General features: G+C 36.8%; 1 protein-coding gene across 17 annotated transcripts in view; it reads right to left on the reverse strand.

Annotated features, from left to right (window-relative positions):
* ATXN2 (ataxin 2) overlaps positions 1–12975 on the reverse strand; it is a 126204-nt gene that overhangs the window by 23943 nt on the left and 89286 nt on the right. For 15 of the 17 annotated variants that reach the window (XR_014297510.1, XR_014297511.1, XR_014297512.1 and 12 more), the window contains 3 exons: positions 12407–12470; positions 11633–11785; positions 11178–11244 (listed from right to left, as the gene is read on the reverse strand). Coding sequence is in view for 9 of the 17 variants with exons in the window: in XM_082667375.1 (XP_082523501.1) it covers positions 11178–11244; positions 11633–11785; positions 12407–12470 (284 nt within the window). In the remaining 8 variants the exon portion in view is untranslated. The remainder of the gene's footprint in view (positions 1–11177; positions 11245–11632; positions 11786–12406; positions 12471–12975) is intronic. The other 2 variants (XM_082667376.1, XM_082667381.1) reach the window with 1 other exon arrangement.

Consider the following 12975-nt stretch of genomic DNA (forward strand, 5'->3'; position numbering starts at 1 on the left):
TCACATGAAAGTTTGTCTAATTAAGCTAAATAAGCTTAACTTACTATCACTATTTCTTTTCATACTTTACAACCCTCACATATTAAATTTTTTTTTCAAAAAGCCAGTCAAGTTACTGATTTTTAAAAATAAAAAATTCTAGTTATAAAAACAATGCTTGGGACTTCCCTGGGGGCTCAGTAGTTAAGAATTCGCCTGCCAATGCAGGGGACACACGTTTGAGCCCTGGTCCAGGAAGATTCCCACATGCCGCGGAGCAACTAAGCCTGTGCGCCACAACTACTGAGCCTGTGCTCTAGGGCCTGAGAGCCGCAACTACTGAACCCATGTGCTGCAGCTACTGAAGCCTGCACACCTAGAGCCCATGCTCCGCAACAAGAGAAACCACCACAATAAGAAGCCTGCGCGCAGTAACGAAGACACAACACAGCCAAAAACTAAAAATTAAACAAAACAAAACAAACAATGCTTGAACAAAACCTTAAAAGATAAAATATACAGAGATATACCTGGTTTTATGGTTGTATTACCCCCGACCCACCCAAACTGAATCTATCTGAATCTTAAACCACAGTTTAGACTGGCCATACTTCAGCCATTTCTTTACATCAATGGTTTTCAACTGGGAGCAATTTTGCCTTTCAAGGGGCATTTGGCAACATGTAGGAGACATTTTTGGTTGTCACAATTAGAGAAGGGGAGGATACTACTAGCATCTAATGGGTAGAGGCCAGGGATGCTAATAAACATCCTATAATGCACAGACCCCACCCCTAGTCTAACCCCCCACACGAAGAATATCTGTCCCAAATGTTCCTGACTTCAGCATATTTTCAAATACAACTAAATTTTTCTCACAGGACGCAAAAATGGTAATGCTGCATTATGTACCAAGAAGACAAAGAGGTGGTTTTGTGCAAAAAGGCACTACTATCATGAAGGAAAGATATGCCTTATATGATCTACGGCTGCATTTCAGAAGCAAGTCCTTAATTTTCCCTGTTATTTGAAGAGTAAAGCAGCAGGATATAAGATTAACATAAAGACGGCAAATAGCCTTCATATACATAGAAGATGCAATGGAAAAGATGAACCCACTCTACATTAACAATAAAAAAAGAAAATACCTAAGGCAAAAACTGAAGAAACACATAAAACTTTTAAGAGAAACTTAAAAATACTACTGAAGGGGCTTCCCTGGTGGTGCAGTGGTTAAGAATCTGCTTGCCAATGCAGGGAACACGGGTTCAAGCCCTGGCCCGGGAAGATCCCACATGCCGCGGAGCAAGTAAGCCCGTGCGCCACAACTACAGAGCCCACGTGCCACAACTACTGAAGCCCATGTGCCTAGAGCCTGTGCTCCACAATAAGAGAAGCCACAACAATGAGAAGCCTGTGCACCACAATGAAGAGTAGCCCCTGCTTGCTGCAACTAGAAAAAGCCCGTGCACAGCAATGAAGACCCAACACAGCCAAAAATAAAAACAATTAAATTAAAAAAAGAAAGAAACAAACAAAACAACTACTGAAGGTAGAGAAGCAGATTTAAACAAGCAGAAAGGCATCATTTGTTCATGGATAGGAAGACAATATAAAGATAGCAATTCTCCTCTAAGTTAATTTCTAAATTATATATTTATAAATTTAATGTAGTTCTAATGAAAATCCCAATTGGCAAACTGAATATTAAAACCCAGGAGTTCATTCTAATAGAACAACAACAACAAACCCTCACTGGTCAACCTTTAGGGATAATAGAAAACCAACTCATTATTTTGAGAACTGCCTTGAAATGATGGGCAGTTTAGCTGCCTTTCTATCACAAACTGTACCTCATGGTAACCAAATAGTTTGACAAGGTAAAGTTTTTCTTTATAGAAATAGTCCAGCTGATAATTGAAAAAGAGATGACAGAATGAGAATGCCGTTTTTGCAATCCTTAGTGAAATAATGAATCTAGCGCTAGACAGTGATTGTCAGTGCTGCCAAAACAAACAGAGAAGAGCTGGTATGAAACGTTATCCTGGATAGATAAGGCAGCCAAGTTACTCCTACTATCCAGGAAAAAAAAAAAAAAGACAGAGGTAAGACACTGACTCCTAATAAAAGTACACACATCATCTATGAAACATTCCAGGTTAAGTTTTAAAAAATACAAACTAATCTTTCTTATCTACAATCAGTTCACAAGGATTACAGGGGACAGAGGAACACTTTAAACAATATCACAGGGACACAATCCATGAAATTCAGATGGTGGGAAAGAATACAGGACAAAACAAATTAGATTTAAATAAGATAGAAACGGAAAAAACTAAGAAGAAACCTATAAGAGAGTTAACATTAAGAGAGAGAAACCAATCAAATGAAAAGTGTGGATTCTGGACTGTGGCTCAACAAGCCAACTATTAAGAAAAATTCATAAGACAGTAAGAAAAACTTGTGCTCTACACATTTGATAGGAAGAAATAACTGCTATTTTTTTTAGGTGTGAAAAATTGTATTTTAACTATGGTTTAAAAAAAGAGTCCATAACTCTGTGAGGGTATGAATGAACAAAACATGTCTTTAAAACCGTCATAATAAAAATTTACCACAACATAAAACAATTAAAAAAAATGACTTAAACATGATACACAAATGTAATTTGTAAATCTCATTTGGATCCTAACTGGAACAAATTAACCGTAAAAAAATATATACTTTAAAAATAGCCACAGAAATTTGAGGATAAAAGGGAATTACTGTTAAGTCTTTTTGGTGTGGTAACGATATAGTAATGTTTTATGTTTGTTTTTAAAAGACCCCTTATCTTTAAGAATTTTAAGATAAAGTATTTACAAATAAAATGGTGTATCCGGGACATGCTTCAAAACAATCTGAGAGGAGAGAGGTCCTGTAAATGAAACAAACTGGCCATGAGTTTTTTTTTTTTTTAAATAAATTTATTTATTTATTTTCTTTTTGGCTGCATTGGGTCTTCATTGCTGCACGTGGGCATTCTGTGGTTGCAGCAAGGAGGGGCTACACTTCGTTGTGGTGAGCAGGCCTCTCACTGCGGTGGCTTCTCTTGTTGCAGAGCACGGGCTCTAGGCTCATGGGCTTCAGCAGTTGCAACACACAGGCTCAGTAGTTGTGGCTCGTGGGCTCTAGAGCGCAGGCTCAGTAGTTCTGGTGCACAGGCTTAGTTGCTCCACAGCATGTGGGATCTTCCTGGACCAGGGCTCGAACCTGTGTCCCCTGCATTGGCAGACGGATTCTTAACCACTGCACCACCAGGGAAGTCCTGGCCATGAGTTTCTAACTATTAAAGCTGACTGATGAGTACTTTTACATAATTGTACTAGTCTAACTGCTTACTTGTATATGTTTGAAATTTTCAGTAATAAAAACGTTCTTAAATGCCAACTGATTTTATTTTTTTAGTAGTCAACCTGAATATCAAGTTCATATGGAAAAATAAACAAGAAAGAAAAAAGTCAAGAAAACCTGAGGGGGGGAAAAATCAATGTTGGGAGTGGATGGATGGGAAAGTAGTCTTAACAGATAGACAGTTTAACAGAATGGAACAGAAAATCCAGATATAGATTTAACTACACATGGACACTTAATATATGATGAAAATGGCATTTCATATCAGTCTGTTCTCTGATCATAATGGAATGAAAAATAAAAAACAGAAATACCCAAATATTTGGAAATTAAAAACACACTACTACCACAACATAATAAAGGCCATATATGACAAACCCACAGCCAACATTGTTCTCAATGGTGAAAAACTGAAACCATTTCCACTAAGATCAGGAACAAGACAAGGTTGCCACTGTTATTCGACATAGTTTTGGAAGTTTTAGACACAGCAATCAGAGAAGAAAAAGAAATAAAAAGAATCCAAACCGGAAAAGGAGAAGTAAAACTGTCACTGTTTGCAGATGACATGATACTATACATAGAGAATCCTAAAGATGCTACCAGAAAACTACCAGAGCTAATCAATGAATCTGGTAAAGTAGCAGGATACAAAATTAATGCACAGAAATCTCTTCCATTCCTATACACTAACGACAAAAAATCTGAACAAGAAATTAAGGAAACAATTCCATTTAGCATTGCAACAAAAAATAAAATACCTAGGAATAAACATTCCTATGGAGACAAAAGACCGGTATGCAGAAAACTATAAGACACTGATGAAAGAAATCAAAGATGACACAAACAGATGGAGAGATATACCATGTTCTTGGATTGGAAGAATCAATATTGTGAAAATGACAATACTATCCAAAGCAATCTACAGATTCAATGCAATCCCTATCAAATTACCAGTGGCGTTTTTTTTACAGAACTAGAACAAAAAATCTTAAAATTTATATGGAGACACAAAAGACCACAAATAGCCAAAGCAGTGTTGAGGGAAAAAAAACAGAGCTGGTGGAATCAGACTCCCTGACTTCAGACTATACTACAAAGCTACAGTAATCAAGACAATATGGTACTGGCACAAAAACAGAAATATAGATCAATGGAACAGGATAGAAAGCCCAGAGATAAACTCATGCACATATGGTCACCTTATCTTTGATAAAGGAGGCAAGAATATACAATGGAGAAAAGACAGTCTCTTCAATAAGTGGTGCTGGGAAAACTGGACAGCTACACGTAAAAGAATGAAATTAGAACACTCCCTAACACCATACACAAAAATAAACTCAAAATGGATTCGAGACCTTAAATGTAAGACCAGACACTATAAAACTCTTAGAGGAAAATATAGGCAGAACACTCTATGACATAAATCATAGCAAGATCCTTAGTGACCCACCTCCTAGAGAAATGGAAATAAAAACAAAAAAAACCAAATGGGATGTAATGAAACTTAAAAGCTTTTGCACAGCAAAGGAAACCATAAACAAGATGAAAAGACAACCCTCAGAAAGGGAGAAAATATTTGCAAAAGAAACAACTGACAAAGGATTAATCTCCAAAATATATAAGCAACTCATGCAGCTCAATATCAAAAAGACAAACAACCCAATCCAAACATGGGCAGAAGACATTTCTCCAAAGAAGATACACAGATTTCCAACAAACATGTGAAAGGATGCTAAACATCACTAATCATTAGAGAAATGCAAATCAAAACTACAATGAGGTATCACCAGTCAGAATGGCCATCACACCAGTCAGAATGGCCATCATCAAAAAATCTACAAACAATAAATGCTGGAGAGGGTGTGGAGAAAAGGGAACCCTCTTGCACTGTTGATGGGAATGTAAATTGATACAGCCACTATGGAGAACAGTATGGAGGTTCCTTAAAAAACTAAAAATAGAACTACCATGTGACCCAGCAATCCCACTACTGGGCATATAGCCTGAGGAAAACCATAATTCAAAAAGAGTCATGTACCACAATGTTCACTGCAGCACTATTTACAATAGCCAGGACATGGAAGCAACCTAAGTGTCCATCAACAGATGAATGGATAAAGAAGATATGGCACATATATACAATGTAATATTACTCAGCCATAAAAAGAAATGAAACTGAGTTATCTGTAGTGAGGTGGATGGACCTAGAGTCTGTCATACAGAGTGAAGTAAGTCAGAAAGAGAAAAACAAATACCGTACGCTAACACATATATATGGAATCTAAAAAAAAAAAAAAGGTTCTGATGAAACTAAGGGCAGGACAGTAATAAAGACACAAACGTAGAGAGTGGACTTACGGACACGGGGAGGGGGAAGGGTAAGCTGGGATGAAGTGAGAGAGTGGGACTGACATATATACACTACCAAATGTAAAATAGATAGCTAGTGGGAAGCAGCCACATAGCACAGGGAGATCAGCTCGGTGCTTTGTGACCACCTAGAGGGGTGGGATAGGGAGGGTGGGAGGGAGACGCAAGAGGGAGGGGCTATGAGGATATATGTATACATATAGCTGATTCACTTTGTTATACAGCAGCAACTAACAGAACAATGTAAAACAATTATACTCCAATAAAGATGTTAAAAAACAAAACAAAACAAAACACTACTACATAACCCACTGGTCAAAGAAGAAATCATAAGACAGAAAATATTCTGAATGAAATATGAAAATAAAACACATCAAGTTTTAGGGATGTAGCTAAAGCAATGATTAGAAATGTATAGCTTTAAATCTTCTATTCTAATAAAGAAAGTTTTAAAATCAATGATCTAAGCAACTGCCTTAAGAAACTAGAAAAGGAACAGAAAATTAAATCCAAAGAAAACAAAGAAAGGAAATGATAAAGAGAAAAATCAATGAAAGTATTGGATTGGCCAAAAAGTTTGTTTGGTTTTGTTCTATACAATGGCTCTAGTAGTGCTTAGCTGTCTATAACTTCACTCGAAACAATTTTGTTAGATTGTATTGTGGCAGCTGTCACACCAGCGTGCATTTTTAAAAAAACTTATCAAAATTGGTGAATTTTTGTGTAGTCATTTTAATATTGAAGATGGAAGAAAAAAGCAACATTTTCAGCATACTATGCTTTATTACTTCAAGAAAGGTAAAAATGCAAATGAAATGCAAAAAAAAAGATTTCTGTAGTGTACGGAAAAGGTGCTATGACCAATTGAACGTGTCAAAAGTGATTTGCGAAGTTTTGTGCTGGATGATGCTCCACGGTCGGATACATCAGTTGAGGTTGATAGTGATCAAATCGAGACATTAATTGAGAACAATCAACATTCTACCATGTGGGAGATAGCCGATACACTCAAAATGTCCACATCAAGTGATGAAAATCATTTGCACCAGCTTGGTTATGTGAATCGCTTTGATGCTTGGGTTCCATATAGGTTAGGTGAAAAAAACCCTCCTGGACTGTATTTCTGCATGCGATTCTCTACTTGAACATAATGAAAATGTTCTGCTTTTAAAACAAATTGTGACGGGCGATGAAAAGGAGATACTGTACAATAATGTGGAATGGAAGAGATCGCTGGGCAAACAAAATGAACCACCACCAACTACAACAAAGGCCAGTCTTCATCCAAAGAAGGTGATGTTGTGTAAATGATGGGATTGGAAGAGAGTCCTCTATTATGAGCTCCTTCTGGAAAACTAAACGATTAATTCCAACAAGTACTACTCTCAATTAGACCAACTGAAAGCAGCACTCGACGAAAAGCATCTGGAATTAGTCAACAGAAAAAGTGTAATCTTCCATCAGGATAACGCAAGACCACATGTTTCTTTGATGACCAGGCAAAAACTGTTTCAGCTCGGCTGGGAAGTTCTGATTTATCTGTTGTATTCATCAGACATTGCACCTTCGGACGTCCATTTATTTCGGTTTTTACAAAGTTCTCTTAATGGAAAAAAATTTTAATTCCCTCAAAGACTGTAAAAGGCACCTGGTACAGTTCTTTGCTCAAAAAGGTAGTAAGTTTTGGGAAGTTGGAATTATGAAGTTGCCTGAAAAATGGCAGAAGGCAGTGGAACAAAATGGTGAATATGTTGTTCCAATAAAGTTCTTGGTGAAAATGAAAAAATGTGTTTTTTTAAAAAATAAATTTATTTTATTTTATTTATTTTTGGCTGCATTGGGTCCTAGTTGCTGCGTGCTGGCTTTCTCTAGTTGCAGTGAGCGGGGGCTACTCTTCGTTGTGGTGCACGGCCTTCTCATTGTGGTGGCTTCTCTTGTTGCAAACACAGGCTCTAGAGTGCAGGCTCAGTAGTTGTGGCGCACGGGCCCAGCCGCTCCGTGGCACGTGGGATCTTCCCGGACCGGGGCACGAACCCGCGTCCCCTGCATCAGCAGGCAGACTCCCAACCACTGCACCACCAGGGAAGCCCTGAATAATCTTTTTATGTAATTTCCACTTTGAAAATACATATTTCACACATAAAAAATAAGATTAATTTAAAAAACTATCCTTACAAATGATAACGAACTCAATCAGATTAACCTACCTATGTGTCAAACTGTTGACATAACTCAGTAACTATAGAAAATGGTATTTTGGAAGTAACAAGGGTAGCAACTCCTGACTCTGAAAATTGGCACTTAAAGAATTCTTAGTGAAATAGATACTAAAGAAATCTTATATTTTATTCTGTAGTCCAGGAGTTAGACAACAAATAGTTTGGAAACATCTAATACACATTATAGGAAAATGTAAATAAGCCAGCCTCTAAGATGGCCCCCAATGATCCCGCCACCTGGTATTCACACCCTTATGCAGTCCCCTCCCACAAGCACCAGATTCGCTCTGCTTGATCTATATAGCAAATGACAGAAGTTAAGATACGTCACTTCCAAGGTTAGATTGTTAAACAAACTGTAGCTTCCATTTAGGTCAGTTTCTCTCTGAATACTCACTGTGGGAGAAGCCAGCTGTCATGTTATAACCAGAACTATCCTGCCAACAGCTCTGAGTCTGGAAGCAGATCCACCAGCCCCAGTTCAGATAACCACTGCTCTAGCCAACATCTTGTCTGCAACTTCTTAAGAGACTCTAAGGCAGAACCACCTAGCTAAGTAGCTCCTGGATTCCTGACCCTCAGAAACTAAGTGAAATAATATATGTTTGTTGTTTTAGGCAGCTAAGCTTTGTGGTAATTTGTTCAAAGACAGATATTATTAACTCAATAGCAATGAATATATCCAATGACCAGAAAATGGTTTCTAAATACTATTTCCCAGCAAAGAGAATGAGGGTTGCTTGGAGGATTACTGATCCAGGTCTAGAGTCAGAAGAAGATTAGCCTGAGACATCAAATTTGTAGCAGAAAGGAAGCTATCAGAGACAAATGAGTAGTACCCAAAGGACACGGGAGCCAACCTGAAGGGATTACCATCGATCAAAGATGGGACAATGGGAGCAGCAAAAAGAAAATAATTGACTGAAATACAATGAATATATAAAATTATATGAAAATCCATGTATTCATAACTTTCCCATACAAACTATTTCAGGATACCTAAACAGCCCTTGTTAAAAAGAACAGTCCCTTACAGAATGATTCTAGCTAATAAATGGAGAAGAAATACTAGAAACTGAGAAATCGCTGTTTTCAAACTCCTAATTACAGTGATTTCCAAAGTATGGCCCTGTACCAGCAGGATCACTAGGGAATTGGGTTTTTTATAAATTGCACTAGAAAAGTAAATTCTCAGGCTATGCCCCAAACCTACTGTATTAGAAATTCTGGGGATGGGGCCAAGCAATTGGTGTTTTTAACAAACTCTCTAAGTGATTCTAATGTACACTAAAATTTGAGAACCACGCCCAATGAAAAGGTGATGTTACGTATCAATCATTAATGAATTAGATGAAAGACTAATAGAAAACTTTACGATTGGGGAGGGGAGGATCAGGCTATCACCACCTGAGCCCTTAATAAATCTTACCATAACGCAAAGTAGGACCAGATATTGTACAGCTCTCGAATGATCCAATATAGAGTACTCACAAATATCTATCAAGTATTCTTATCTCTTCCCGTAAAAAAGTTAAACCTGAATGTAAACAATGACATCACAAGAAGTAAAGAGACAAATCTAGAATACAGGACATGCTACATAGTAACTGGTTTCTGCCACAAAGCAACAGCAGTGGTAAAAACAGCAGGGGAACTACAAAGACATGTAACAAATATAATAATGTGAAGATCTTATTTTGATCCGTATTCAAAACAAACGGACTGTAAAAATATATTCTTGGCCCAGTCAGGATAATCTGATTATGATGGTTATTAGATGATAAAAAGAATTACTGTTTATTTTTATAAAGTGTGATAACAGACTCTGGCTATCTAACAAAAATGTCCATACTTTTATATATAATACACACGTATGTATGTAGAAATGAAAAAGTATGTAGAAATGAAATGGCAGGTCCTCAGAATAAGATTAACCCTATAACTAGATAACTTTAAATGATCTAAGGTAGAGTTCTTCCAATAGGTTCCAGTGTTCTAAGGAAAGATAAAGGATATCATACTTTTTTTTTGGCTGCACCACACAGCTTGTGGGATCTTAGTTCCCTGACCAGGGACTGAACCTGCGCCCCCTGCATTGGAAGCGCAGAGTCTTAACCACTCGACTGCCAGGGAAGTCCCGGAAGCAACTTAAATTTAAATGTCCATCAACAGATGAATGGATAAGGAAGATGTGGTATATAGATAATGGAATATTACCCAGCCATAAAAAAGAATGAAATAATGCCATTTGCAGCAACATGGATGAACCCAGAGATTATCATACTAATGGTGAAGGAAGTCAGGCAGAGAAAGACAAATATCATACGATATCACGTATATGAGCCTAAAATATGACACAAACGAACTTATTTACAAAACAAATGGACTCACAGACACAGAAAATAAACTATGGTCACCAAAGGGGAATGCGGTGGGGACACATGAGGCGCCTGGGACTGGCTGATACAAACTACCATATATGAGACAGACAACACAGGGAACTCCAGTCAATACCTTGCAATAAACTATAATGGAAAAGAAAAAAAGAAGTGAAATTTGCGTGATGGGGGTAATTAGTGGGCACTGAGAAATGACTTTACTATATAAACCATTCTACTTTCTATTCTCAATAAAATTATAGCAAATAATTGCTCTCAATTACCTAAATGGCAAAAGAGGGGAACCCTTTAGCATTTTTCAACATTAAGAAATTTCCTTTTAAGATAAATATGTGTTTTTTTTCTATGAAGGCTCTTCTACACAGAGAATACTAGATTATACAACACTCTCATTTTAAAGATGAGGAAACATTCCTCTAATAGCATTTTGATGGTTTCTGAAGTGAGCCATCTCTGCTCAAAAAGAAATTCTAAATTTTTGGGAAAAAAATCATATATTATATAAAATAAGAACGTCAGCAGCTAGTTAATTAACGTAGCGAACCCTTTTTCCAAATTTAACATTGAAAACTTCAAAATTAAATCACTTTTTGTGAAGAGGATCCTGAAATTCACGACTGATGGGTATTTTCTCCTCCTGTTTTTATTCATAAAAATGCATCTAAATACCTGATGTAACGTTGAGCAACAGAAGTCAATGAACAGCTTCATTGAAAGTCAAAACTGAACCACAAATATTTATTCATTATAAACTGAGTTATTTAATTCATGCAGCATGCAAACTACAAGCAAATACAGGCAGGATTATTCTCACCTTTACCTGCTCTATATGTCTTGGCTTGATTGACGGGCATGGGCGTCATAGGTATAGGATATAAAGGCTTAAGGGAATAAAAAAAACAAAAACAAAAACTGAAGATTAGGCTCTCAAGATAGTAAGAATGTATTTTATCACTCTCTCTTAGTTGCATATTGCTAGAGAGCTAGCTCTGAGGTTTCCTGATTCTTTATGAGTCATTAAAAAATAAAATCACACCCACAGCTAAAAGGACAAACCCCGAACTACAGTAAATCTGAATCATATTTCTTACCAGAAACATTCTCAGATTTAGGTCCTTAAACTAACAGCACACCACACTGCAAGCTTCCACTTTTTAAATACCTCTGTTATACCATCACTGCCTCAAATCACTGCATACCTACAGAGTGTTTGGTGTCAAATACAAATAACTTAGAGAGGGTAAATGAACACCAAATTCTATGACTTACTTGCACTCCTGGGCTCACTGGGACTGGATACATCATATTTGGTGCAAAACAAACAGGTTGAGTATAAACTGGAGTTGGCTGCTGATGACCCACCATAGATGGGCTAGGTTGTGCTTGAGGACGAGGCGAAGTTGGGGTGGTAGAAGGCTTTGGCTACAAAAACAAAAATCAACTACCTTCAGGTGAAAAGCTAACCATTACTGCAATTTGAGGACTGATTCCCCCCATCTTTCTCAGTTCTACTCACTGTTGATAAGCAGTACCTCTTAATGAAAACACCTCACAGAAAATAAACTTCCACGTTTCAAATAAAAGAAAAAAAATACTTGGTTATGTTACCAATAACCAAGTATTATTGGTTGATTAATGTTACCAATTAATCAACAATGCTATTAAAAACAGCAGTGGTGATTTTTAAGGAACTGGAGACTGTTTTTAAAAATTAAAAAATAAACACATCATCTTACAAAGTCAGTAGAATAATAACTGTATATCTGTGAACCTGAGAGCCTCGTTGGCCAACCATCTTCAAATTCTGAGTCAGAAAGATTAAAAAATTTGCCCCAGACCACATCTAATTGATGACAAAACTAGCATTTATTCCTATGGCTCAAAAATATTCATTAATGACTACAGAACAAAAAAGAACTTAAACTAAAAGTTGTTTTAGCATACTATAACTGAATTTAGATGGCAGGAATGGGAAAGGGAATATTACTACAAATAATTTTTTTTTTTAAGAGGCTAGATTACTTCAAAGAGAGAAAAACTTACCTGAGAAAAGGAACGAGGGTTGAACTCCTTCGCATTGGGATTCAACGTTGATTTCCTCACTTGCCTACACCGGAAAAAAAATAAAGCCCAGTGAAATCTGCATGGAACTTATGCTACTGTAAAGTCTTTTATACCTGACAGTTTTTTTTAAATGGCTAAACATTTAAACAATTCTCACTAGAAGATCACTAACTCTCTTAATTAAAACACACATATACATAATTACTAGCCAAAAAAGGACAAATTTTTAAAAAAGTGCAATACGAATGGTTCTCTCAAAAGCAATCAACAAAACTTAAACTGAAAAGACAGTAGCCCCTTATAAAATATCCATAAAAGCAATCCTTAATATACCAATTCTCTAGCATGCAGTATTTTTTATGTGATAAATTGTTTCCTATATGAAATATCTTGGGAAAAACCATGATTCTAATAAAAAATTTTTGCCTCAAATTAAGAATAAGTGCTCCTTGACTTACCAATATTTGCATTCCAAAAGTTCATCTGTAACTGGGTTGTATGGAACCCAGAACAAATAAATCAATGGTGGTGTGGTTAGGTTCCGAGAC

Source organism: Grampus griseus, assembly GCF_964374135.1.
Source record: "Grampus griseus genome assembly, chromosome: 12".
NCBI lineage: Eukaryota > Metazoa > Chordata > Mammalia > Artiodactyla > Delphinidae > Grampus > Grampus griseus.